At 40.4% G+C, this 27,115-nt stretch overlaps 1 protein-coding gene and 1 long non-coding RNA gene across 12 annotated transcripts in view; one reads left to right on the top strand and one right to left on the bottom strand.

Moving 5' to 3' along the window:
• Nckap5 (NCK associated protein 5) overlaps positions 1–27,115 on the bottom strand; it is a 1,008,915-nt gene that overhangs the window by 142,521 nt on the left and 839,279 nt on the right. For 7 of the 8 annotated variants that reach the window (XM_029563242.1, XM_029563241.1, XM_017797976.2 and 4 more), the window contains one exon: positions 6,058–6,159. The exons of the other annotated variant lie outside the window; for it this stretch is intronic. In XM_029563242.1, coding sequence (XP_029419102.1) covers positions 6,058–6,159 — 102 coding nt within the window. The remainder of the gene's footprint in view (positions 1–6,057; positions 6,160–27,115) is intronic. 8 annotated transcript variants of the gene reach the window in all.
• LOC115070234 lies at positions 12,880–26,708 on the top strand. 4 transcript variants are annotated; one of them, XR_003849428.1, is made up of 5 exons: positions 12,880–13,137; positions 14,475–14,573; positions 18,817–18,908; positions 23,079–23,147; positions 26,330–26,708. It is a non-coding gene; the product is annotated as an uncharacterized LOC115070234 (long non-coding RNA). The 4 variants fall into 4 exon arrangements; XR_003849426.1 differs by lacking the exon at positions 23,079–23,147; XR_003849429.1 differs by lacking the exon at positions 23,079–23,147 and having other exon boundaries at positions 18,797–18,908.

Genomic DNA, 27,115 nt, shown 5'->3' with positions numbered 1-27,115 from the left:
ACAGTGAATGCCCACTGAACCCAGACTGAGTGGCCAGAAGCACAGGCTTGGGAACTATAGAGACCTCAAGCTTAGATCTTAGTGTATGTTTATGTGCATGTATGTGCAAGTATGTTTATGTATGTGTGCATATGTGAATGTGTGTGCTTGAGCATATGAAGACCAGAGATCAATCTTGGGATATCATTCATAAAGAGTCTTGTTTCATGAGTTTCTACTGGGCCTGGACCCTACCAAGTAGGCTAGACTGACTGGCCAGCCCCAAGGATCCACCTGTTTCTGCCTCCTCAAACCCGAGATTACAAGCATACACCATCATGCCAAGCTTTTTTTTTTTTTTTTTTTTTTTTTTTTTTTTTTTTTTTTTTGTGTTTTGGGGGACACATTTGGGTTTTTTTTTTTTTTTTTTTTTTTTTTTTTTTTTTTAAATGTGGGTTCTGGGGATCAAACTTGGGTTCTCATGTTTGTAAAGCAAGCACTTTACCTACTGAGCTCCAAATGTCTGTCTGTTATTGTGTGGCTTCAGGGAAATTGTTTTGTTTCTAAGGACACGTTTTCTTTTTAAATGAATAGCAATGGAACCACTAGTTTTAGAGAGTTGCTGCAAGGGTAATCTCAGGTTCCAGACACGAAGCCCATAGTTGGTGCCTAGCCTATCGTAGGAGCATGGGTATTTTCAAGCTACCATCTTTATCAGACAAAATACCACAATAGTAGTTTCTCATTTAATCCAGCCACCCTGTGAGAGATCAAATCAATATCAAAACATGGCAGTGGGTATAGCTCAATGGTAGAGTGTTTGACTAGCGTGTAGGAGGTCTGGAGTTCAATCCCCAGCATGGCAGAAAAACACCCAATAATGCACTCTGAATGCTACAGAGCATCCTTGGTTATAGGGTTCAAGAGCATCCATTGCACTTCCGTCTAATGATTTGTGCCAGGTGACACACTGCTACCAAACATGCGACATTGTGCCTATAGCTCTCAATGTCTTCATTTGTTGAGTATGGCATCTCTACCAGATTACTCCTAAGTCTCCCTCTGGTTGGGATGATGTTACTCTAATCAGCTATCATACACCTCTAGTCTACCAGTGCAGTCTTATAAGATGTCATGATTAGCAGACACAGAGCTCACTTTATGAGTCTCCATGCAAAATGTAACAGAAACTTTCATAACCAGTTGGCTGTGTAAATGTTAATTAACAACCCTCATACATCAGAGCCCAGGGCCTCATGCAGAAGGTCCATGCTATTAGAATTCTAAGGGACCTGCAGAAGGCACTGGCCACCAGTAACTTGGTAAACACCCAAGCACATCTCGACAGTCACCTTGCAGGCCCCTGGTGTAATAGATGAAGCTCCACAAACTGGACAGGTTAAATTAATTTAGCATCTCGATCACTGAGAATAGTAGCTCTCTATTACCGTCTAATTCCAGCCTCCTATCTATAGAAAGCTTTGTCTCAGAAACTCTCAGATGCAGAGCCATCTGTCTTTATGTCATTTTCAGAGTTGTAAAGTCTCTTACTTATGCAATTTATTGACATTTTATGGGTGCCATTAGTACCTGAGTACTTATCACTGCTCTCCAAATGCAATTCTAAATGTGATGAAATGCCTCAGCTATGGCCCCGGAAGGCAGCCATGATGGGAAGGTACTTGTGGTAAATGTTAAACTCCTATGTGAGTACACAGGACATGTTTAATTTGCTCACTAATCAATAACACTAACACTCAATCATTTCATTTGCCTTATTATCAATACTTCCATTTTACTGAATAATAATCTTTTAAGTGATCTTTTTAAAAAATGTCAAGATTTAATATCCTATTCCTCTTTCCCCTAAATTTGGGTCTAAATATCAGGAAAGGAGAAACTTGTCTTTAAGCTTAGTTTTCAGCAATATCTATTGATTGTTAGAAAAACCTGTTAAGAGTCCATATTTGTTTCTTAACAGATAGCTACAGCCGATGGCTTGCGTTTTTTTCTTTTCTTTTGTTAGGGCCTCATGTATTACAGACTGGCCTTGACCTCATTATATAGCTGATGGGTTCCTCAGTTACTTTTCTGTTGCTGTGATAAAATACTATGACAAGAGGAACTTAAGGGGTAGAGGGTTCATTTTGGCACACAGTTCAAGGGGATAGAGTCCATCATGGTGGGGAAGATACAACAGGCAAAGAAAGCATGGTGGCAGGAGCAGAAGGCTGGGTGGTCACACTGCATTCCCACTCAGGAAGCAGAGAATGGATGGGAAGTTGGGGCAGGTTATACAGCTTCAAGGCCCACCCTCAATGACCTATTTCCTCTATAGAGGTTCTAACTCCTAAAGGCCCCATGACCTTACAACAGTGCCACCAGCTGGGGACCAAGTGCTCAAATACACAAGTCTATGGGAGACACACCACATTAAAACCACAACACTAAAGATGACTTTGAATTTCTGATCCTTCTGTTTCCACTTCTTGAGGCTACAGGTGTGCACCACCATCCCCAGTTCATACGGTGCTAGAGGTAGAACCTGGGATTTGGGGCATGCTAGGCAAGCACTCTACCAACTAAATTACAAAGTCTCTATCTTGCAGGAACACCTGGCATCAAAGCCTCTGCCAGTGTAGACAAGTGTACTATAGCCTGTGTTTGCTTTCAGAAACATCGCATTAGCGTCCACTTCTACTTTAATACTTTCTGATGCTGCTACCCTATTTTCTCATATTATATTATATGAGAAATCGAGTGCTGGTTATAACTTAGAGCTGCATATGCTTTGATAGATTCATCTATTCTCCAGGGAGAGGCTATGTCTGCCTCCTGCCAGGTATTCCAGAGCTAAACACCTCCAATGACTTCCTACACTCTGATCAGCTTCCAGTGACAATTTTTGTCTGCTTTTCTCCCAGGAAACCAAAGCTTAGGTATGATTCCTTCTGTCTTGTCCATCTATTCCTTCCTACTCTATCAAAAGCATAACTATGTGTACAACTCAACTCAATCCCCAGGCCTCAGAATACAGAAGCACTCCTGCCTAGGCATCGTCCATGTATATATACTCTGTAGAGGGTGGATTAAGGTTACAGGAAATGGATCAGTTTTAGATCAGAAACCCTCTAGTTCGTTCTCTCTGTCTCTGTCTCTGTCTGTCTCTGTCTCTGTCTCTCTCTCTCTTGTCAGTCTAGCTTCCATAGCTTGCTCTGGGACAGAAAATCATTTAAGTGTCCTGTGGTCTTATACTCTCCCTTCCCCTCCCTGCTCCCTACCCAGGCCTAAAACAACCTTGGATTATGCCTACTCCTTATTAGTACCTTCCTGTCTTGTAACATGTAGGCTAGGTCACATGGTATGGAACTTGTCCCCCTTCTCCCAAAAAAAGTCTTTAAGAATCAGAAATCCCCTTTGTCTTACAGAATGGAAGGTTCTCTCCCTTCAGGACCATATCATGCTGTCTATGATATGATACCATCACAGACCCAATATTCTGGGAAATGAAGGGAGTTAATTGAAGGTATCATCTCTCTTGATGCTCCCTCATTTGGGGCTTGCTTATGGCAGTGGGCCTATAACTTTCCTAATAAAGTTCTTCAGAGAGATAATTCTGTTTCAGTTTCCTTTACACGGACCTATCTTTATCTCTCTATAACATCAGTGAGTTGGAGAGTGAGTAGAACAGATGTGTGAGCTGGTTAGAGAGTAATCTTCACAAAGAGGAGGTGGAACCAGTCCTCTTTGGGAAATTCCAACCTTGCCCTGCCTTCGACAATTTATGGTTGAATTTGAAAGGTGTTTAGAATATAGTTTCCCCCACCATGGTTGCAAAGTAAGCTTTTTCTTCTTGATGTTTTCCTTTATTGTCATGTCATTACCTACTTTGGTTAATAATTGCTTGTGGCTGAGTATTTGACCTCTGAGGCCATTTATGAGTTTTGAGTCCTGTCTTTTCCACTGGCTAGCTCTTTGAACTTGGAAAAATTACTTAATCCCTATGTGCCTTGCTTTCCTTCTTTGCCAGTGGAAATAACTGAAGCACCTGCTACATCATATAATTTTGAACACTGAACAACTCCTGACATATAGTAATACCTAAAAAAACCTCTAGGTGTTACTGCTATTATAAACACCGCCCCCCACACACCCCACACACATACCATGTCTAGGCTCTTCAAATAAACCATATGTTCATTGTCATCCCAAAGGATCCTGTTTTACACTTCTTGATATCCCATAAGTATCTGATGCCTTGCACTTAAGTTCTGAGGTAGCTGTAGTAGGTTATAATAGAAAGTGGATGCACACTGTCCCTGAGAACCACTGATAGAAGCTTCTGGAAATACATACTGGTAGAGAATTTTCTTAGTTATTGTTCCTATAACTGTTTCATGGAGTCAAATATTAAGGGAGAACAGGAAAGGGCTAAAGCAAAAAGAGATCTTATTGTATGATATTGTTTGCTTGTTCTGTGCTATGCATAGTTCATGTATCACATGTAATCCTCACCACAACTCTCTGAAATAGAAATAAAATATAATCATCCTACATTTTCTAAGTGAAAAGTGTGAAGCATTGAGTTTTCAAAACCCTGCCTAGGGCCACCAGCTGATTCAACATTCTGAAGCCAGGCATGATGTGCTAGTTAACATTGTCAATTTGACAGTATCAAGAGTCACCTTATTGAGGAGATAAGCCTCTGGCCATGCCTGTGAGGGACTATCTAGAAAAGATTAACTGAGGTGGGAAGGTCTACCTTGACTATAGGTAGTGCCATTCTCTGGTCTAGGATGTTTGAGTAAATAAAAAGGATTTGAAAGAGACCTAAGCCCTAGGATTCATCACTTTCTGGTTCCTGACTGGATTCAATGTGCCCAGATGCCTTAAGCTCCTGTCGGACTGCATCCCCTGGAACTGTGAGCCAAAATAAACACTTCTGTTCTTTCATTGCCTTTGCCAAGTAAAAAGTAAATATGACACCAAGCCCAAGTCCTAGCTACAATGTTACAATGTTTAATCAGGGACCACATAGGGAGTCAAACTCCCACAGACCCACAGAACTCCAAGCATCTCACTCAACTCAATGATGACAGATGATGAAGAATATGAAAATCTGCCTTCATGTAAAGTGTATATTGGTTTCCACCTCAACATTATTTACATCAATTTAATTGGAAAAATTCATAGTTTCTCTGCACAAAATGTGTTTCTCAGTGTGTTTTAGATTATAAACTTGAATAGTCTTAAATAGCTCTGACATTCTTACTATAAGAAATGCGGTATAAAAGCTACAATTTTAGTTTAACAATATATAGAGATACAGAGAGTGGAGCCAAGAGTTTCCCGAATAAAACTGCACACAAGATTTGAAATTTTAAGGTCATAGAATAGATAAGACGCTGTGAGGTATTTAGGATTTATAAAGTGACAGCATTTTACTGAAATGTCATTCCAATTTAACTTGAGAATATTTATATTTGCTATAGAATATCTCATCTACAACTGAAAAAATTATAAGGCAAAATAAAAGCCCAGTTATCCATGACTTCTCATGTCATTTAAAAAAGCTTAATATTTTTTATTATGTATTTATTTGTTAGTTGTGTTCTTTTCAAGTTACTCTTTTTATGTCAATGAGAGTTAAAAGTCATTCTGGTTAAAGTTTTGCCAAATAAGCACAAAGCTCACCCTAGCTAAAGGGAAAAAATGCAGAGCCCATGAATTTTTAAAAGTTCATACATAATATATCATAAGAGTGGGGTGGACAATATGGGGCACATGCTTTAATAAAAAGCCCCTTGACCATTTCTCAGAGACTTTGATATGTAATCAATACTCAAAAAGCTATCTTGGGGACAAAGTCAAGATTTACGACACTTTTACCAAGAGTGACACTTCTGCTTACTCTATCAGCTGGGGAACATGTTGAATTTCAGAGAATGCAAGAAAGGATGGTGCTGCTTTCCGCCTGAGGATGCTTCAGAAGTGTACCTTGTGGTTTGCTGGTGACATAGTCGATGGAAGGAAGAAAACGACCTAAATGGGTTTAGTGCATATAACTGGGAAACTCACATGCAGTTCAGTATCTGTCCATGACTGTGTCAGACTTCGGCTTCTTCCTGACTCTGAGATCAAATCTCCGGATGAAAGATCTACGACACGTGAGTGAAGTTTCTAGGTAAAATCAAGCAGAAATGTCGGAGAGTGTTACTTAAAATCTTTGTTTCTAAGTCCTCCTTTGGACAGAGAGATCTGTAGAGTTTGACATTTCCCATTTGGAGAAAACATGTCATAACTCAAGCAAGTCTGTTCTAGCTCATCAGTGTTCCATATATATGTGTAAGTGTAAACTATATTTTAGAAACAGCAATCACAATTATGTAATCTGACAGTCTGCCTGGGAAAATGCTTAGTAGAATCAAGTAAGAAATAGTGGGCCGGGGAGATGGCTTAGTTGGTACTGTGCTTGCTGTTACAAGCATAAAGACCTGAGTTGGATCGCTGGAACCCACATAAAAGGTTGTGTGTGGTGGTGTGAACTTGTAATCTCAGTGCTGAGGATATAGAGACAGGATCCTTGGTCAGCCAGCCTAGCCCATTTGGTGAGTCCCAGGCCAGTGAAAGACCTGTCTCACAAGACAAATTGAACACTTCCTGAGAAACATCTGAGGTTGACCTCTAGCTTCCATGTGCACAGGAAAACACACACACACACACACACACACACAGCAGAGACAGAGACAGAGAGAGCAACACAGAGACAGAAGTCATAGTTTGAAGATAAGTAACAGGAAAATTAACTTTTGATATTCTCATTAAAAAAGTGGAAACAGTCACAAGGTTAATCTTATTATATTCAGCCATGGTTAAAATCTAAGCGAATAATTATAAAAGTGACCTTATTTCTAAACAGTACTGATCTTAGGAAATCTTCCCTTGGACACATTTTAACTCAAAGTCATTAGCGTCATCTGCTAGGAACAATTAATGTGAATAGAAAATAATTGCATCAGGGACCTGGGGACTCAGAAGATTACGTGCATTAATATTTACGCACTATTCAATTACATACTGAATTCGCTATTTCAGTTTTGTTTTGGAGGCCTGCTACAGAGGAGATGTTTCACTATATTAATCTTTATACTAATTGCTAAGGCTTTCTGGTGGACACTAAATTTGATTTGTTTAATTGCAAATACAATAAAACCCATTATTTATATGTCATTTTTCTGCCTGTCTGGTGACATCTTAGAAACGGTCCCTGTACCCTAGTTTGTCTTGGTCACAACTTTTGTGACTTCAGATGTTAAAAGTATCTAATCAAGTGAGAAAATAATGTCGCTGAAAGATTATCTACCCCTTTTCCATTCTAGAGAGGGCCTGCTGCAGAATGAGGCTGATCTAAGCAGTGTCTTAGAGTTGGGGAGATGGCTCAGCATGTAAAGTACTTGCCTTACAACTAAGAGGACCTGAGCTGGGATCTCCAGAACTCAGGTAAAGCCAGACACAGTCGTGTGCTTCTGTCATCCTAGTACCCCAGTACCCCTACAGCAAGTCGAGAGGCAGAATAAGGAGAATAAGGCCCCAAATAAGTAGCTACAATAACAACACCTTTGCTTCTGGATAATTTTTCTGATATCTTTCTCAAGTGCTGTCTGGAATCTGCATCTCCCATTGTTAACTGCTCAGGACATGCCACAGTATATTATATCCACTAAGTACCCAATTAATGCTTATTACAGTCTAGAAAGAAAAAGATCTTAGATCTTCCCCACACACATATAGGTTTTAAAGATTGAGAGAGTGCCAAACGAATTATGATTTTCTAAGACCTAAAGATACATTTATCAATATGCAAACAGTAGCAGCAGTTATGGGAAATGACATTCAACAAAAGAAATAATGATTTTTGAGTGGTAGATCATGTGATTTGGGGGAAGAACTCTTTACAGATTAGATATCTGACTTCTCATCTAGTTCGTGATTGGACTTCACTCTTTCTTCTCAGATACATGATGTCACCCTTCACATACTGCATGAATATGAGTGTATGCAGACCTATCCTCCTTATCAATGCCTTGTGTCACTGTTTTTATCTGATCGGTCAATTTGATCCCTTGAAATAGGAAAGTGTCTTAGTTTCTTTCCCTGTTTCTCTGACAAAACACTCTGACAAAAGCAATTTAAGAAACGAAGGGCTTATTTGGGGTCACTGTTTTAGGGCACAGTCCATCATAGTGGGGAAGTCATGGCAGCAGGAGTGTGAGGCACCTGGTTACACTGCATCCTCAGTGAGGCAGCAGAGAGTGATGACTGCAAGCAAGCTAGTGCTTAATTCACTTTCTTCATTTCATAAAGTCCAGATCCCAGCCAGGAAATGATGCCACCCACAGTAAGCAGTCATCCCCCCTTAATTAATATTATCAAGATAATCCCCCAGAGGCATACCCACAGGCCCATCTCACAGGTGGTTCCAGATTCTGGTCATTGATACTTAACATTACTCATCACTGAAGTCTCTATGGAAGATGGGGTATGTCCTGGGGCCAGGGTCATGAGTCCTGAATCCAAGCTCTAAGGCACTAGTTTCATAGGATCTTGGGACTGTAATTATCCCTATCTGGGTAAGATCCACCACCACCTATTATAAAAATATGGAAATTGTCACTTAATCTAATCACAGGTACGGAAAGGTAGAGCCACAATGAGAAGGGGTAGTAGATAAGAGCGCTCTATGAAATCTACAGCAGCCTCACAGCAAGGTATTGCCAAATCTCAGAGCTGGTGGTAGGATAGGATAGAATACCTTGATATCCAGTTTCCATATATATGAAGCAGGTATAAAAAGAAATGAAAATAGAACTTATATGAGTGATGAAGCTGCAGGCAAGACAATGGGAAGTGGGCCTGGAGAGGTGGTAGTCAAGAGCACTTGCTGTTCTTGCAGAGGACCCAAGTTTTGTTCATAGCACCCAAAATTGACAGCTCCAAATCATTTGTAACTCCAGGTCCAGGAGATCTGATACCCTCTGCTAGCCTTCTCATGCAATAGGCATGCACAGGGTGCCCATATGCACATGCAGGCAAATACTCATACACATGAACAAAAATAAGTAGTTCCTTTTTTTAAGAAATTGAAGATAAACATCTCACAAAATTTCTCTGAAGTAACTATGAAATCTCAGAAGCCCATGGATGTCATGTTACATATGAGAAAATTTCCCAAAGACTTAGTTTTCTTCTTTCTTTCTTTCTTCCTTCCTTTCTTTCTTTCTTTCTTTCTTTCTTTCTTTCTTTCTCTTTCTTTCTCTTTCTTTCTTTCTTTCTTTCTTCCTATCTCTCATCCATCTATTGTCTATCATCTATCTATCATCTATCTATCTTCTATCATCTATCTATAATCTATCATCTATCTATTTATCTATCATCTATCTTTCTATCTATCTGTCTGTCTGTCTATCTATCAATCATCTATCTATCATCTATTTATTGTCTATCATCTATCTATCATCTATATCTATCTTCTATCATCTATTTATTTTTATTGGGGCTGTAGAGATGGCTCAGCAGGGAAGAACACTTGCTACACTTGCAGAGGACCTGGGTTCAATTCCCCACACCCACATGCTGGCTAGCAACCATCTGTAACTCCAGTCCCAGGGGAATCCAACTCCCTCTTCTGACCTCCGAGGGCATTGCATGACATGGGTGCATTGACATACATGCAGTCAATACACTCATACACTAAAAATAAAAAAGTAAGGCAAAGGTGTGCTTGCATCCTAATCTATCTATCTATTTGTCTATCTATTATCTATCTATCTGTCTGTCTGTCTATCATCTATCTATCATCTATTGCTGTCTATCTATCATCTATTCTGTCTTTTGGAGACAGGACTCCCTGTAGTCCCAGCTGGCCTAAAACTCACTACATAGGCCAGGCTAGCCTTCTATCTATCTATCTATCTATCTATCTATCTATCTATCATCTATCTGTCATAAATACATCCCCACAGACAGGCATACATACATATTTAAATGTGTACAAATTAGTTTTCAGAGTGAGATTTTGGTGTTATCTGTGGTTAATTTTGCTCTCAGTGGAAAGAAGACAGAATGTAATAATGGGGATTTTTTTTTGTGTGTGTGTGTGTACAATGAGTATGTGTGTGTGTGTATGTGTGTGTGCAGACACACCTGTGCCATAGCACATATGTGGCGATCAGAAGACAAACTAAGGAAACTAAGGTACTGGTTCTCGCCTTCCACTTGTTTGAGGCAGGCTCTTTTGTTCCTCACTGCATGCACCAGGCTAGTTGGCCTGTGATCTGTGGATTCTACTGCTCTTTCTCCCATCTCCCTCTTGGAGTGTTATTATTACAGTATTACTATTGTGGCAGATTTACCTGGGCTTTGGGGGTTCATACTCAGGCCTGCATGGCAAGTGTTTTATCCACTGAGCCATCTTCCCAGCCCTCATGGGAAATTTGAGTAAAGTCATTATCAATGAGAGTAACCCACAATGCCATGACCTTTTGAGTAGTTTACCTACTCTGAGGGAAATACTTTAGCACAATCTAAACTACAGTTCATGAAGTTCACTGCAAGTGCCCCTTCTAGATGCAAATTCTTATTTGAACCACTTTAAATTTCAAGTCTTTAACACAAAAATCCAGAAGAATCCTGGATATAGACTCACTTTGTTTAAGCTGTGGGGTGGCAAGGTGACTTGAAGGTGGTTTTGAATTGACCGTACATTATTCACAGGCTGATCTCAGTTATTGAGATCCTGTTTGGTCTCAGAAAGAGACTCCCAGCCTCACACATCTCCAGAACAGAAGTGAGAGAACCTTTTGCTCACATACCTCCTTGATGGAGGTAGCCCCACCCTCCCTTCCTGTCAGTCTGGTCTCTGTGTCAGAAGCACGGCCCCTCCCTTCTGAGCTGATGCCTTCACCTGCTGTTCCATGGCATACTCTTACTACTCTGGATACTCATTCTTCAGAACTGTACTACAAATAACCCCATTAAAAGGCTGTCCATCTTTCTTGACCCAGGTGAATTCCATGCCTGAATAGATCACTCTGCCCTCTCATTCTGATCTGTTATCTGTTGCACATCATTATCGGATCAGAACAATTCATGCAATAGTTCCTATCCTGGAACTACAGATGATCAGCTCCATGAGAACTAAGGTTAAGACCTACATTTCAGCTTTGCTTCTGAGGTAGGGAGTTCTTGCTGAGTGATTCCTATCCTTTTCAAGTAGAGCTGGCCAAGTAACATGGGTTCTAGCTAGAGTATGAACAAGGGATGTTTACCTTCCCTCTGTGATCCCAAAGTATCTTCTATGTAGTTTTCTTCATTTATTTCCCCTTCCCCGGCTCAACACAGTCAATGCAAAACAGCAATCTTAGAGTTCATTTACAAGGTAGAGTCATCCAAGTAAAGGAGATTTGTATTCCTCAGTCAACAACTGGATGAGAGACACTCTGGGACCACAAATAGGTCCTTTGGACTTCACACAAAGAAGAGCAATGAGATGTGACTCATTAGGGCTTGCTTATTATCACCGCTAACATTGACTTGGCTGATATTACCCTTATCTAAGAAACACATTGAAGCATCTAGGGTAGACATTTGAAAAAAATGTATATATGTATATGTTCTAGTTTCCTTTCTGATGCTGTGATAAACCACTGACCAAAAAACAGTTTAGGGAAGGAAAGGACATAGTTCGATTACACTTCCAGGTCACAGTCTATCATTGAGGGAAGTCAGGCCAAGAACTCAAGCGAGAACTTGAAGCAGAGAACATGGAGGGGGCTGGTGAGTGGCTTAGTGGATAAGAGCAATGGCTGCTCTTCCAGAGGACTCCAGTTCGATTCCCAGCACCACATTCCCAGTTAATGTCTGTCCTTAACTCCAGTTCTGGGGTATCTGATGCCCTTTTCTGGCCTCTTCTGGCTCTGCATGACACAGGTGCACTTACATTTAGCAGGAAAAACCCTCATACACATAAAAAAATAACGAAATGAATAAATAAATTACTATTTTTAAAAAACCTGGAGGAACCTGCTTGCTGGCTCACTCACTGGCCTGCTCACTGGATCGTCCTTGGTTAGCTTTCTTACACAGTCTAGGACTAGTTGCCTAGGAAATGCCACCCACACAGTGGGCTGAGCCCTTCTACATCAGTTGATACAATCAAGTGATCCCTCATAGACATGTCAACAGACCAACTTCATAAAGATAGTTTCTATCTTTTTTTCAGGTGATTCTAGGCTGTGTCAAGCTGACAGTTAATGTTAACTAGGAATGAGTGTCTATGTGTGCGTGTGTTCATGTGTCTGTATTCATGCACACACATTTATACACTTACATATAATAACAATATCAACAGACCAAAGTGATTTCTTAGACTTTAAATTTTAGCTTCTTGGCAGTAAGGTCAACTTCATGTCTCTGTGTCCAAGAGTGGGAGTGGGAGTGGGAGATTTCTTGAAGAGCTAAGCTATACCATAATCTATAGTCAAGACACAACTTTTATACCATCTTAAAATACCAAGTGTATCTTTAAGGACCCAGTAAGATAAGGGCAACTGCTATCCATGCTATACATTGCATCAGTGTTATTTTGATATGTGGGAGAGGGAGGGGTGCTCAGTAATCCTCAGGCAGTCAGCTCTGTGTTCTTCACAGTTATGTATCTGTAAGACAAGGCTTAGGAATGTTCCCTTCAACAGACTGTGCCAAGAACAGGCTGTTCTTTATCTGGTTGGATCAAGGTGAGTGTTCCCTTGAGAGTGGCAGTGACTGATTCTGCAGCTGTGTGGTTAATGATCACCGTGGAGAGTGGAGATCAGAGCCAGGCTGGGGGCCAGAGTTTTCCATTATGCATCTCCTGTTGTTCACCATGACACAGTTCCTCAAATGCTCACTGAAGGCTTATTGCATGTAATAGAATTCTGCCTCTAGGTTTTGACTCAGTACATGATGATGTCTTAACTTTAAGCAGTGATTGCTACGGCCAGGAAGACATCATGACTTTATTTAGTGGTATAAAGTAAGGTTAAAAAAAACCCAGATCTTTATCCACGAAGTTTGGGGAACACTGGAAATCAAGCCAGATGAAGCAAGGAAAAGAAACTGGTGAGTGGGTTTTATATTTACTGTCATACTTTCTCATTTGAAAAGGAAGGTGTGAATTTTTCTGTTAGGATTTCAGAAGTTAATAGCTTAGTTTGAGAATAAAATGTGAAGGACAGAAAGAATGGTACAGCCACGGTTCCCATGTCTTCATTCAGTCCTTGAGAGAATTAATCTAGCACCATAATCATGTAGACAAATTTTCCTCCTCTATTAAAGACAAATATCTAGAGCTGGAGAGATAGCTCATTTGGTAAAGTGTGTACTGAGCAGGAATGAGGACCTGTGTTTGGAACTCCAGAAGCCTGCAAAAAGTGGGAACACAGCAGTGTGTGTCTGTAACCCCAGCACCAGGAAGTGGAGACAGGATGATACCTGGAGCTTGCTGGCCAGACAGTTTAGATGAAATGGTGGGCAAAATGTCAGTGAGAGAACTAGTCTCAAAAAGTAAGGTGGCGATGTATATACAAGAGCACATGTATGCACACATATGCACACTCAAAGACACACATAGCACACACACAAATAAAAACAGTAAGAATAAAAATAAAAATAATGAGCAATAAAGAAAAACATCCTGACTTCAATTTCTCACGTTTATGCATGTGTGAGTGCACCTACATAAACACGTGCATATATGTATACCCCAGAGACAAATAAAAATATTTGCTCAAAAGAGAAGTTGTGAGAATAAACATAGCATGTATCTAACTATTGGGCTCCACCAACATGGGTATAATGCATTCATCAAAAGAGGGTAGTTGTGAAAAATATTTTTCAGAAGCTTTTAAAATTATTTTTAATTATGTGTATATGGGGGTTTTGTTCAAATGAGTGCAGGTGCCCGTGGAGGTCAGAGGCACCAAATCACCATGGAACTGGAGTGACAGGCGATTATGAGCTGCCTGATATGGGTGCTTGGAACTGACTTGTGTTCTCTTCGAGTGTAATGGATGCTTTTAACCACTGAGCCATCTCTCTAGCCGCATAAATATTTTTAACTTGATCTCTTCCAACACCCTGATTTAATTAATTGGTGTATAAATGTCGGAAGTTCAACCCCAGTCATGTTTTATGGTCATCATAATTGCTGTGTTTTCCCTCTTGTTCATAATCTCTCAGCTGAAAGAGATGGTTTCTATGTCCACAGTTGTTTGACTTCTTGTTTTAATTACAAAGTGAGATGGTCTGTTCTTTCCGTATGATCTAGTGCTAACTGGACTTTACTCATCACCTATACTTGAACACTATCTTCAATATGCTTTTGATGTTAATATTTATTGTCATTTTGATGGGATTGAGAACCACCATGGGAAAATACTTCTACATGTATCCATTAGGGTGTTCCCAAAAAATTTAATTGAGAAGAATCACCATAATTGTGAGTGGCACCATCCCATGGGCTGGAGTCCTTGCCTGACTACAAGGGAGAAAGTAAGGTGAGTACCAGTATTCATCTCTCTCTGCTTCCATTTTCCATACCCGAGCCACCTTGGTCACCTTCTAAGTGGGTGTTGTTCATTTGCTCCTGACTTCTGTCTTGCTTGTTCCTTTTTGTTGCTTTCCACCATCTTGGCTGGCTGGTCATTCGGACCTGGTTAGTGTTCAGCTTCCCTCAGGTCTAATGGCCTGGATCCTGGGCCAATTTCTTATTAAATTTTTTTATTATTTATTTATCTATTTATATTTAGTGTGTATGTCTATGCATGTTTTGCAGATGGGAACATATGTGTCAGCACACACATGGAGGACAGGGGATAACTTTCAGGAGTTAGTTCTCTCCTTCAACCATATGGGTCATGGAGATTGAACTCAGGTTATCAGGTTTGGTTGCAACTGTCCTTAACTGCTGAGCTATCTTGTTGTCCCTGGGGCTGCTTTCTTAGCCATATAAATTACTGCTGTTTTCAGTTATAGTTTTTGTTTGTAAATCAGCTTGGCTACATTTCAGAGAGCTGATCCAATCTCACAGCTCCCATTCAAGCTCCTAGGGCCCTATTTCTTTTCCTTTGACTCAGTCCTAAATTGGCTCTGGGTGCAGTGTCTCTTGCCCTATATTCTCACTAAAATGGATGCAAACTTGGAAAGACTCCCTATAAAATACTCTGAAGACCTTTTGATACCCTTAACATCCTGAAATTTCCTATCTTCTGTGATGGGTAGAAAACATCTGTGGAGAATGTTTAAACGAAATGTTTCCAATATGGGTGTGAATCAGACAGACCCTGGTGGATAGGCTTTGTTCTTTCTGTTGGATAATAGAGCAATTTTCAGACTTATGCGTAAGAATCACTCAAAGTAAGTTCAAGAAAATTACTGAAAATAGCTCAATCTGATGAGTATAATTTCTGTATGGAAGCTTTACTCATCAAACAATCTTCCTCCATCCCCCCCCCAAAAACCCTCAAAGTTTTGCCTCACACATTAGACTTATATTTTTGCACTCTCAGAATTGTGATTTTTTTCATCAGTCTTTCTAAATTCCATCAAGAGCAATTGTGTTGGATTCTTGGGTTTGAATTTCATGGGTTTAGTTCTAATACATTAAGAATTTATTATAAAACCGAATATAACTTCATATTATATAACAGTATTATATGGTCATTTCTTAGAGTCACAAAAATTTGAGCCTAGGACAAAAATCTTTTTGGATAAAAGCTAATGTTTAATTAATCATGCCTTTCTTTCCATTTTGGGATAGAAAGATAAAAATACACTATCTGACCCTGCCATCTTGCTGAGGGATGCAGAGAGAGTGTTTTTCAAATGTTCTTCTAGGAGACCTTAAGATCTATATTCACCATGGTGTGATCTCATGTAGAGTCTGAAATGCTTATAATTACTTTTTTAAAGTCTATCAAAGTAGTCCTAGTTGCAAGTATTCTTTTTCCTGACAGCTTTTTGACTTGCCTTATGTGTTAATCTTCCCGTGCCCTAGTGTCTGTTCTGTCTCACTGTGGATGGCACTGTGGCAGTGGCATGGTTCTCCCTTATCTTTTCTACTTGTATGGGATTCCAAGTGATAAAATGCTTTTGAAAACAATTATTCCACCCATATATTCAAAATCTTCTTCAAGGGTCCCTGCTACCACGACAACTTCATTATCCAGTGGCTGCCTATGGAGGAGCATTTGGTTTGGTGGCTACAAAGTTTATCTGGGGTCTCTGCAGCATAGATGAATAGGCAGAGCATCTTGCAGCTGTCCTATCTGCTGAAATTCCATTAACAGTTCCTCTGTAGACGGGCAGGGTGAGGATCAGTAGGAAGATGGATGATTTTTCCTTAGAAGTCTCCACTCAAATTGGTACAGCAAGAAGCATATATGAGGCATATACTATGTGTAGAATTCTGACTATGAACTGTGGGAGACTTAAGTAAACTGGTTAATACAGATTAGGAGCTCAAACCCAAAGATGAGGGAAAACTATAAAAATTCTAAAGGTAAAGCACTCAAAACAGATTATGAAAGAGGGGCTTAGGGGTGTAAGTAGCTCAGTGGGTAGAGTGCTGATTGAGCATGTATGGAACCATAGGTTCCATCCCCACCACTGCATTAACTGGGCATGGGACCCACACCTGTAATCTTAGTGCTTGGGTGGTAGAAACAGGATCAGACATTCAAAGTGATCCTCAGCTATATAGAAAGTTCGAGACCAGCCTGGGCTACATAAGACCCTGTCTCAAAATGAAAAAGGTGGTATAGGAGAATAAGGGCTGTTTGGGAGCAGAGGCAGAGATGGTGGGAGGGTTGGTGTGTTAAAAAGGCAGTAAAGTATGTGGCAAGTGGTATCTATGCAGTAACTGTGCAAAAGCAAATCTACCCTCGTCACCAAGACTCCAAATCTTAAGGTTGGAAGTTCTTTCACTAAATGAATAACCATCAAGAATGCTTCAGAGTAACAGAACTGAGAAACAGGAAGTAGGGTTAGAACTTCAGTGCCAGGTAGGTCAGACTTGTGGGCAGGCGAAGAGAAATTTCTCCAGGGTGACTCAGGCTGATTGGCCAGTCCCAAGCCACCCCCACCCCCAAGCTTCCTCCTTGTCTTTGTATGTGAATCTGATCAGAGGGAGGAAGTGACTCAGCACAGCCCCAGCTTATTCTGGAATCTGAGAGATCTAGAAACACCTTGAAATTTCCGTTTATATCACTAATTACTTTAACAGGTTCTTTAATAAGTACTTTCCAATTGCTCCTGCTGTTTCATAAAATTATCTACACTACCTTTTTACATTTTTACATTTTTAATCAAGTTTTAGTTTTTGAAAATTCCTGGCTTTCGGAAGCTTTTTGCTTTTTACATTTGAGGGAACGAATTTCCCTTCTGATTTTGCTCAAATACACAGACTAGAAAGGAAAAAAAAGACTTCACTATTTTTTTTTTCAGACCTAATGGAAATCACACTGATAGTCCCTGGAGTTTAATGTACCATTTATTAGGAAGAAATGAGTTACCTCCTGCTCTGGGGAGGAAAGAGACACTGTGTGAAATCCTCTGCCTGAGCTTATCTCATAAAGGGTCATATTACTATGCGGAAGAAACTATTATTTTTGTTTTTAAGGAAGAGGACGTTAAGATGATAGAAGCTATGGAATATATCCAAAGTCACAAGGCTCTGTCTATCCCAGAAAGTAGTGCAACCAGGGTTTTCTCTGAGATCTGCCCCCTTTTCAGTCCAAACTCTTCCTCTAACGCTTAGTTTCGCTTTTCCTATAAAGGAAGGGTATTGAGAATCATATTGGTATCTTTTACAAGGGATGTCCCTAAGTGCTATAGGCCCACCCTTCAGGTCCATTCTCGTCAGATGAACTATGTTGTCATGGTGACTTTTTTTTCTGCCTAGATTCTTTAGGGAGGGGGGAGAGTGAGAGAGAGGAAAGAGAGGGGGGGCAGGGAGGGAGGGAACCTTAACAATAATAGCTGTGAGCATTTATTGAGCTCTGTCTGGCACTAAGCATGTGTTTCATCTATATAATTACACATATCACCCTCAGTGAGGTCCACAGTAAGGATAGTTATTATCAGCCCTACCTTTCAGGTAGTGAAACTGATGCAGAGACCTAAAACATCTTGCCAAAGGCCTTATAAGACTGCAGAGTTCATGCTTGTAATTCTACCCAATTAAATATACCTAATGAAAGTCTGTCAGGGACAATTTACTAAAATAACAATATAAAGTAATTAGACAATGAAATGGACTGCACAGAATTAATTAAAAGGTATCTCTATATTGTTGCTGGCTTGACTCAAATACAGTTCATTCATTAAAAATACTTTTCTTATTGCATTTTATTACTACTGTTATGATTATTTTAAAAAAGTTTTTATTAGTATTTCCTAATTATATTTCAAATGGTTTTATTATTCCATTTTCATATATGTATGTGATGCACTTTGAGCCTACTCACCCCTATTACTCTCACTTGTCCCTCCCAAGCCTGCTGTTCCCCTTCCTCTTCCCAACTAGTCCCTCTTCTGTTTTCGTGTCTTTTTTAGGTGACTCAATGAGGTCAATTAGGGATAATTACAGAAGTATGGGTGAGGGGTTATTTACAGGAGAACAGACAATTTACCAGGGGCTACATCACTAAAGAAAATGTCATTCTCTTCCCTAGTAACCGTATATTATAATTGGTTTTGCTAACCACTGTTTCTTTCTTAGACCTCTATAATTTTTTCCAGGAAACAAGTCTATCCATGAATCTGAACCTAACTGAAAAATAAAACTAAACTGAACAGCTACAAATGTGTAGAGCAAGCTAACTGCAGACTAGGTAATTTTGCTAAGAGTTTATATAACTTTTTCTTACTAAATCTTCACAGTCACTTGTAAAGGTGAGGCAGAAAATAACACCACATCCTTCTTACAAATGAGAAAAGTGAAGAACAACAGGGCTTATTTAACCCGAGGTCAAAAGTTTGAGAGGACCAAGGTCCCCACCATACCACAGGCTTGGCTCCTGGTTATCTTATTCAGGCTTCACCACTTGGGTACAATGATGACATGGTATCTGCCACCTGGCAGTTATGGAAGGGCACTCTGACTCTTGAGAATCACAGCTAAGCATAGCTAAGAGATGTTACAAATAAGAATAAGATTAATCTGAATAAGCCAACCTTCTGGCAAAGATGGGGAGGTGCTCTCTAGGCCCCACCCCTTACTGAGGAGCTATTGGCAGGTGATAGCTGTTGTAGAGGAGAATCATTCTTTTGTGGGGATGTGACCACTGGTATCTATGCACATATGGCAAGCAACTAATAAAAATAGTAAGACAACGACATATGGTAGGAGGGTGAAAGATGTGTTTGGAGGATATGGGGGATTTGGAATGGGACCATGAGATGCATAAGATCATATTTCATTGTATACATATAAGTAATTCTCAAGAAGAAAGAAAATATTTAGAGAAGAATATTAGTAATTAATATTCTTACTAATTACTAATTGGTAATATTACTAATTCTTTGAGAATCTCACACAATGTATTTTGATCATATTACCCCCAACCCCTCCCCATAAATCGTTTTAAATGAAAAAAAAAATTCTTTTAAAGAAATGAAATGAACACTCACTAAGGCAGGTACCTGTCCCAGTTTATTCAAACTGCTTTAACAAAGCACTGTAACCCAAGTGACTCATAATCAAAATGAATTTAGTCCTGGAGGCTGCTCAGCCTAAGATTACGGTGTTGGTGTGGGATGCTTCCCGGTTCACAGTGGAGAACTTCTTGCTGTCCAATGGAGGAGTAACTCTCTGAGGTCCATGTTCTATGGGTACCATTCCATCTAAGAGGGCTCCCACCTCCTCATGTAATCTCTCTCAAAGGCCCTGCCTCCTAATACTATCACACATGGGTCAAGATTTTTTAAGAGACAAGTTCTCATATATTCCTTGAACTTACTGAGGATGACTTTGAACTCCTGATTTTGCCTCTACTTCCTGTATGCTACGATCACAGGTGTGTATCATCCCTCCCAGTTTCTGCAGTGCTAGGGATTAATCCCAAGGCAGGTGGAATTCAGTTTTGGGCGATGACATACCATGGGACCTTCAAAGGCTTCTCATAGCACCTCACCACAGCGGTCAGGACAAGAATATGAGAGCAGTGATGGGAATGGCTTTGCCAATGCGTGCTCACTGGTACTTCAGTGCCTGGAGTCCTGGTTTTAATAGGACAAACTGCTGGAGTCTTATTCCTCTTACAGCATCTGTGCGGGTGTATGACGTGGACAGAATTTATGGCTGAACATTCAGTGAAAGCCCATTGTCTTCCTTCCCCTGATAGATCACACTAAGTTGTTTATGATCTGACTTTCAAATGTATTACTTCCTTTGCCCTATAATTTTGTTACTAAAAAATCCACATCACAGCTTCCCCATAGCTTTGTCTCTAAAGCAGTTTTTAAAATTCACTGTTCCTTCACCTCCATGGTAAGAAATGCTTTATGGTATTATAAGCAAGCAGTTGAAAATTGTTATTTATGTGGCTTCCTAAGAGTAATTTGAAATATAGGGCATGGAATTACTGACTTACAACATTGTTCAACAGTAACAGTGGGAAGGGTAGTATGTAAAACAGGCATTAAAGGATTAGTTGTGAAATAGGTTTCATGAGTCTAAATCATTTCTTGGCAAACGACCATTTTTAACCATTGTGTAGAATGCAAGTCAAATGGGTTGGTTTTTATTTTTCTATTATTTGCTAAATAGATTCACTATTTAAATCTCAATTTTATATTTTTTAGGCATATTAGGGAAAACTGAGATAGGCAGGATGCCGGACTTTCCACTCAAGTTGCTCTGGCTTCCCTGGCCAACTGTCCATCCAGTTTTCTTGAATGATTCCACTGTGCTATCAGAGAAAAAAGTGTGTTATGATATTACAAACGCCAGTGTGAGAGATAAGGAATTGCAATTGCATTAGAACAATGAGCAAAGGACTGGGGAGTTGGCCGAGTGAGCAAAGTGCTTGCTGTGTAACCATGAGGACTTAAGTTTAGATCCCTGGCACCCACATAAAACAGGGCATGGTGGTACACACTGTAGCCCAGTGCTTAGTAGGGGAAGGAAAATGAAGGAGAGGAGGAAAAGGGAGAAGAGGAAAAGCAGGAGTACAAAGGAAAGAAGGACAAAGAGGAAGAAGAATGGAAAGAGCACAATGAGGAAGAGGAAGAAGGAGGACAAAGAATAAGAGGAGGAGGTCTGCTTGGAGCTCACTGGCCAGGTCAGCCTAGCCAGATCAATGAGCTCAGTGAGAGACCCTGTCTCAAGTTAGGATGAATGACAAGCAAGGAAGAGCCTGGACGTTGACTCCTGGCCTCCACATGGACATGCAAGGGTGCATACACCTCCTACACACATGCACACATAACCTCCCCCCCAGAACGTCAGTGAACACACAAAATCACACAAATCTTCCACAAGACATAAAACAGTATCTCCAACACTTTTGATTCAGAATCAACAAGCATATAACACTTTCTTCTCATCGCTCTTGGAGGAAGAAGGTCAAAAAAGAAATTCCTAATCCCCTAGGGTAAAAATTGTGAGTCATTAAGCAGATATTTGATGCATAAATATAAATAACATAATCTCTCCATTTTCTTCTGAGACAGTTGCTGGCTACCATAATCCTAAAATTATTCTATCCTCACAAATCCCTAAAGATTTATTAATTTTCATAAACTGCTTTGATGGAAACTTTCCTCAAAGATGCACAGTAATCTTTCTCTTAGCTCTTTTTTCATTTTGTATCATGAGTGGCATTTCCAACCTCAGAGGCCGCTCAAAGTGAGTTCTTATTTTTCAAAGGAATTGGTTATGGATCTATAAATAACCATTATAAAGAAATGAACCCCAGAGAGAAAATAAAGAGCTCTCAGACTTATTTCAACAACTATGAGAGATTAAAATTCCCAAGAAGTAATTAAGATGATAAAATTAAGGGTTGGTGTTGAACACTTGCAAGTAATCAACTGGTTTTAAAGACACTACTGTTTTGTCTCAGACTGCACGTTGGAACTTACAAGTATTTCTCCTTAACTGCTCCATGTTAAGGATTCCAAGGGCTTCAAATTATTTCTTACATATATATCTCTATTATTTGTTTCAGCTATTTGATGTGGGAAGCCAAATTTCTTTTTATAAACTCATTTCTCTTGTTTTTGTTTTTTAAAAGAAAGTATCTCCTGTATCCCAGGCTGGCCTTAGACATAATACACATCTGAAAATGACCTTGAATTCCCGATCTTCCTGCCTCTGTCTCGCCAGTACTGGGATTACAAATATGTGCCATCATGCCTGATTTATGTAGTGCTGGGGCTAGAACTCAGGACTTCCTGCATTCTAGACAAGCACTCCACCAACTAAGCTACATCTCCAGGTTTATAAACCCACTCCTACTGATCAAAAACTAATGAAATACTGGGTGCAGTGGCATATGCCTTTTATTCCAGTAGTCAGGAGGCAGAGCTGGCAGAGATCTGTGAGATCAAAGCCAGGAGGCCAGTCTGGTTTACATAGTGAGCTCCAAGTCAGCTGGGGCTACAGGGAACACCCCCGACACACCCTGAAAAAAAAAGAAGAAAGAAACCTAATAAAGTAAAATGCCCTTTAACTTGAGTGCATAAAACTTTAGTCAGTTTATTCAAAACCAAATAATTGCATCAGAAAGTATGTCACCTGTTCCCAGGTGTCACCAGACTCAATGTTAAGCAAAGTCCAGGTGCACAGTCATGGGCAAGATCATTTTACTGCCACTACTGGAATTCAATGTTACAATTCTCCACACCTTCTTTACAAAGGGCTCCCAAACATTGATGAGTTTGACATAGTTTAAACCAAGATAATAATACCTACAAAGCTATCTGTAAATGTTTTAGAATGCATCCTGTGCTTAGTTTAACAAGTTAATCACCCTGCACATTTGTAACACTCTAACCAGGGAAGCAGGGAAGCATGTGGCCTCTGGCATCATCGTCCTGGGTTTAAATCCTGGCTTTGTACAATGAAGGTAAGCTACTTCATCTCTTGAGCCTTTGTTTCCTTTGAGGGTAATAACAATACTAGTTCACAGAGGCTCAGTAAAGACATAGAGTTCCAGGAGAAACTCTTGAACTCATAAGGCTGAAAGCATGATTCAGTCAGTTAAGGTGCTTGGAGCATCCTGGATTCTTGAGAAAACATCTGCTGTTTTCAGGACCAGGGATATTATTTGTGAGACCCAGTGCAGGGAGTCCTTTGTAAAGAATTTTAACATGGTGATAATGGGGTATCAAGTCAAGTACAGGACACTCTAAGGCCTGGTGTGAGGTCCATAGGTTACACACTGATGAATCCAGTCCTGGTTGTGACTATTTTTTTTTTTCATCTTTTTGAGAGAGATAGCTCCAGCTGCCTGGAACTCACTCTGTAGACCAGGCTGGCCTTGAACTCAGAGGATCCACCTGCCTCCCAAGTGCTGGGATTAAAGGCATGCGCCACCACACCCGGCTACATTTGGTTTTTATTACACAGAACCATAGCTCATAAGCAATAATACGCTTATTGAGTATAAGCACAGACTTTTGAATTTAAGCAAATTTTTATATGTGTTTAGTGTGTGTGTACATGTATGGGAGGGTGCACATTGCAGATGTATGTATAGGCCAGAGGTTGACATCAGGTGTCTTCCACTATCCATCTCCACTTTGTCTTTTGAGACAAGCTCCCTCACTGAAACCAAAGCTCACCAATTTACTAGACTGACTGGCCAGAGTGCCTTGAGCATCCACTCCTGTCCCCATCTCCACCAAGACTAAAATTATAAATGTTGAGAACCACATCTGGCTTTACATGGGTACAGCGGATCCACACTTTGCTGCCTGAACCATCTTACAGGTCCAACATAATTTTTAGTATCTGCTTTGCTCTTATCTTCAATGGCTTACCTTCAGTTAGTTTAAGAGTCAACTTAGGCCTTCCACCATATAACAGAAACAAGACCTAATCAGTTTCCCAATTGAAGAACAACTTCCACTGAAGCGTGCTGCTCAGCAGCAAGGTATCCAGTTGAACTGGCACAGTGATCACAGTGAGGAAAGAGGAAGCAAGCAGTACTTTTAAAGAATACTTATTACTTATTTATTTTATGTGTATGAGTATTTTGCTTACATGTATGTAAGTGCACCCATGCATGTAATGTCCATGGAGGCCAGAAGAGGGTATCGTATCTCTTGGAACTGGAGTTTCAGACAGGTGTTAGCTGCCATGTGGGTGCTTCAAACTGAAACTAGGTCCTCCTCATGAACAGCCAGTGCTCCTAACCGCTGAGCCATCTCTCCAGTCCTGAACAATACTTTTCAGAAATTTTTTTTTGTGTATGTGTGAGTACATCTATGATGTCTGTGAATGTGTGACATGTGTGTTTGTGTGTATACACACATTCATGTGTATGGGTATGAGCTTGCTCATGCCACAGAATAGATGTGGAGGTCAGAGGACAACTTAGTTTTCTGTCCTCACCTTCTATCCTATTTGAAGTAGAATCTCTTTTTGGCCGTTGAGCATGCCAGACTAGCTAGCCCACGTGATTCCAGGGATTTTCCCCTTTCTGTCCCCATGTCACCATAGAAACACTGGGATTATAGACACATGCTACTGTGTCTGGCTTTATGAGGTTCCAGGTGTTTGAATTCTGGGCCCCACACTAGTATACCAAGTGCTTTACCCACTAAGCCATGTTCCCTGCCCCTCAGTAGCATTTCTGAGTCACAGCTGCTTTACTATCAGAATGTCAGGAATGGCATTTTCTAAGGTCCTGTGTGTTTCAATGGGTTTCCTTTCTGTCCTCATAGGGGGCTGTTCATGATCTGGGCAACATTCCTTCTGCAGAGAATTTATTAGAGGGAGCCTCCATTAAGGGAAAACATTGACTTCCTGCCAAGGTAGCCCCCATGGCAGTGGGCAGAGCCAGTGTCTGAATGTATACTGTTCACTCCCTGCCCACTTACCCACCCATCATTCCTGATTTCCACATTTATGAGTGTTCATGTGTGTACAGTTGTACTTGTGTATGCAGGTACACATGCCTATGTGTTTTAAAGCATGTGGAGGCCAGAGGACAACCTCCGAGTGTCATTCCCCAGGAACCATCCACATTGTGTTCTGAGACAGAGCTTGTTTTTGTCCCGGAGCTTGCTAAGTAGGCTGAGTTGGTTGGTCAGTGAGACCCAGGGATCCACCTGTCTGCCTCCCCAATACTGTGGTTATAAATGCATGCCACCAGGGCCAGCTTTTAAATTTTTTTTTCATGCAGAATTGAACTCAGGTCCTTATGCATGAAAGGCAAGAATTTCACCAACTGAGACATCTCCCCAGTCCTGTACTTTAGCAGTTCTGCATGCCTTAATTCTATCAGGATTTTTTGTTTGTTTGTTTTATCCTGATTCTGACTTGGTGAAATTTATCCTGTTGTTATCTGTGATCCCAAACATGTCACAGAGGTAGGACCAGTTCCTAGTCAAAGCCCAGGGCAGAACATCAATAAAGTATAAAATGATAAATGAGGGCTGGATAGATGGCTCAGCAATGAAAAGCACTTGCTGTGTAATCACAAGGACAGGAGTTCAGATCCCCAGACCCATATAACAAGCTGGGCATCCTGTATACATCTACAACTCCAGCTCCAAGGGAACAAAGACAGGAAGATTGGTGGGACTTGCTGGCTTCCAGCCTAGCTGAGAAAATGCTAGCTCCAGGTTCAGGGGGAGATCTTGTCTCAAAGGAATGGACAGAGGTTGAAAGACAAGGACACCTAACACCTTTTCTGGTCTCAGTGCACATGCACAGGTACCCACACACTTGTGCACATATACTCCCACAGACATACATGCACACATAGACACACTAGTAAAACTTAAAAAAGAATCAAAATTAAAAATGAACACTTGAGTGTTCTACCCCACATAATCTTTCCTGACCCATCTCTGAGTTTCTGATGGTTTCCTTTGTCACAGCACTGTGCAAACATGGTCTCTCAGACACAAATAAGTAGAACATTTAGCTCCTCCTGTCCCTCTCCTTGAACTGCAATGTCTACCCATAATTACTGAGTGTAATAACAACCATAATTATTCTGTCTTCACATGATACTGGAATATACATCTTAAAATATGAAAATACTTCAATAATTTCTCTTTTACTCATTTTCTCTAGGACCAGGATGGACCATGTTATGTGGCACTGGAGTGCCCTGGAGCCTCCCATAGGTGGATGGGCAATTGTGAGAGTTTTACATTCCGTTTCACATTTACTTCATGAATCTGTCACCAGACTCCGGAATCCTGTGAAGGAATTAGGCATCTCTTGATACAATCTCCTTATTGACATTTATGCTGATCGATGTTGGCTCTTACAGAATTGGAATCTGCAGATCAATTCCCTTATTAGATTCTCTCTTACTGCCTCCATAATCATTATATCAGACGGGCTGCTGCTATCAAATACTGCTTTATCACAATGTAATGGGACAAGTGAAATCAGTTCCTCTAGTCTGTTACAAGAAATAAAAAAGTTTTCCTGGTTTTAAATCTCACTTTTCTCAAGTCTTAAGAGATTCCTTGATAATTACATTTACAGAGAGGTTAATTTGAACTTACTCTCCCTTAAAAACTGTGTTCCTTGGGGAAAACAATGTTGAATCCTAAGGGGAATGCTTACAAAACTCCTTGAAAAAAATTTCCCTCTCCTTTCAGAGTTTTAGGTGTCAGAAAATGCAAATGCTGACTTCTATAGCAGTTGGGCTTGTTTAGACCACCATATGACTCACCTATACCACCCCTGGGTATTTACACAAAAAAAACTTCAAGTCAGAGCTCACAGAGAAGCTTGCACATCCATGTTCATGCAGCACTGCTCACAACAGCCAAGTTATGGAGCCAACCATGGTGTCCGCCAACAAAAGAGTGGCTAAAGAAAATGCCGACTCTCACACATGATCTC

Source organism: Nannospalax galili, unplaced genomic scaffold (assembly GCF_000622305.1).
Source record: "Nannospalax galili isolate Female #2095 unplaced genomic scaffold, S.galili_v1.0 scaffold995, whole genome shotgun sequence".
NCBI lineage: Eukaryota > Metazoa > Chordata > Mammalia > Rodentia > Spalacidae > Nannospalax > Nannospalax galili.
Note: the sequence above shows the minus strand (reverse complement) of the source record. Positions and strands in the feature narration are given on the sequence as shown.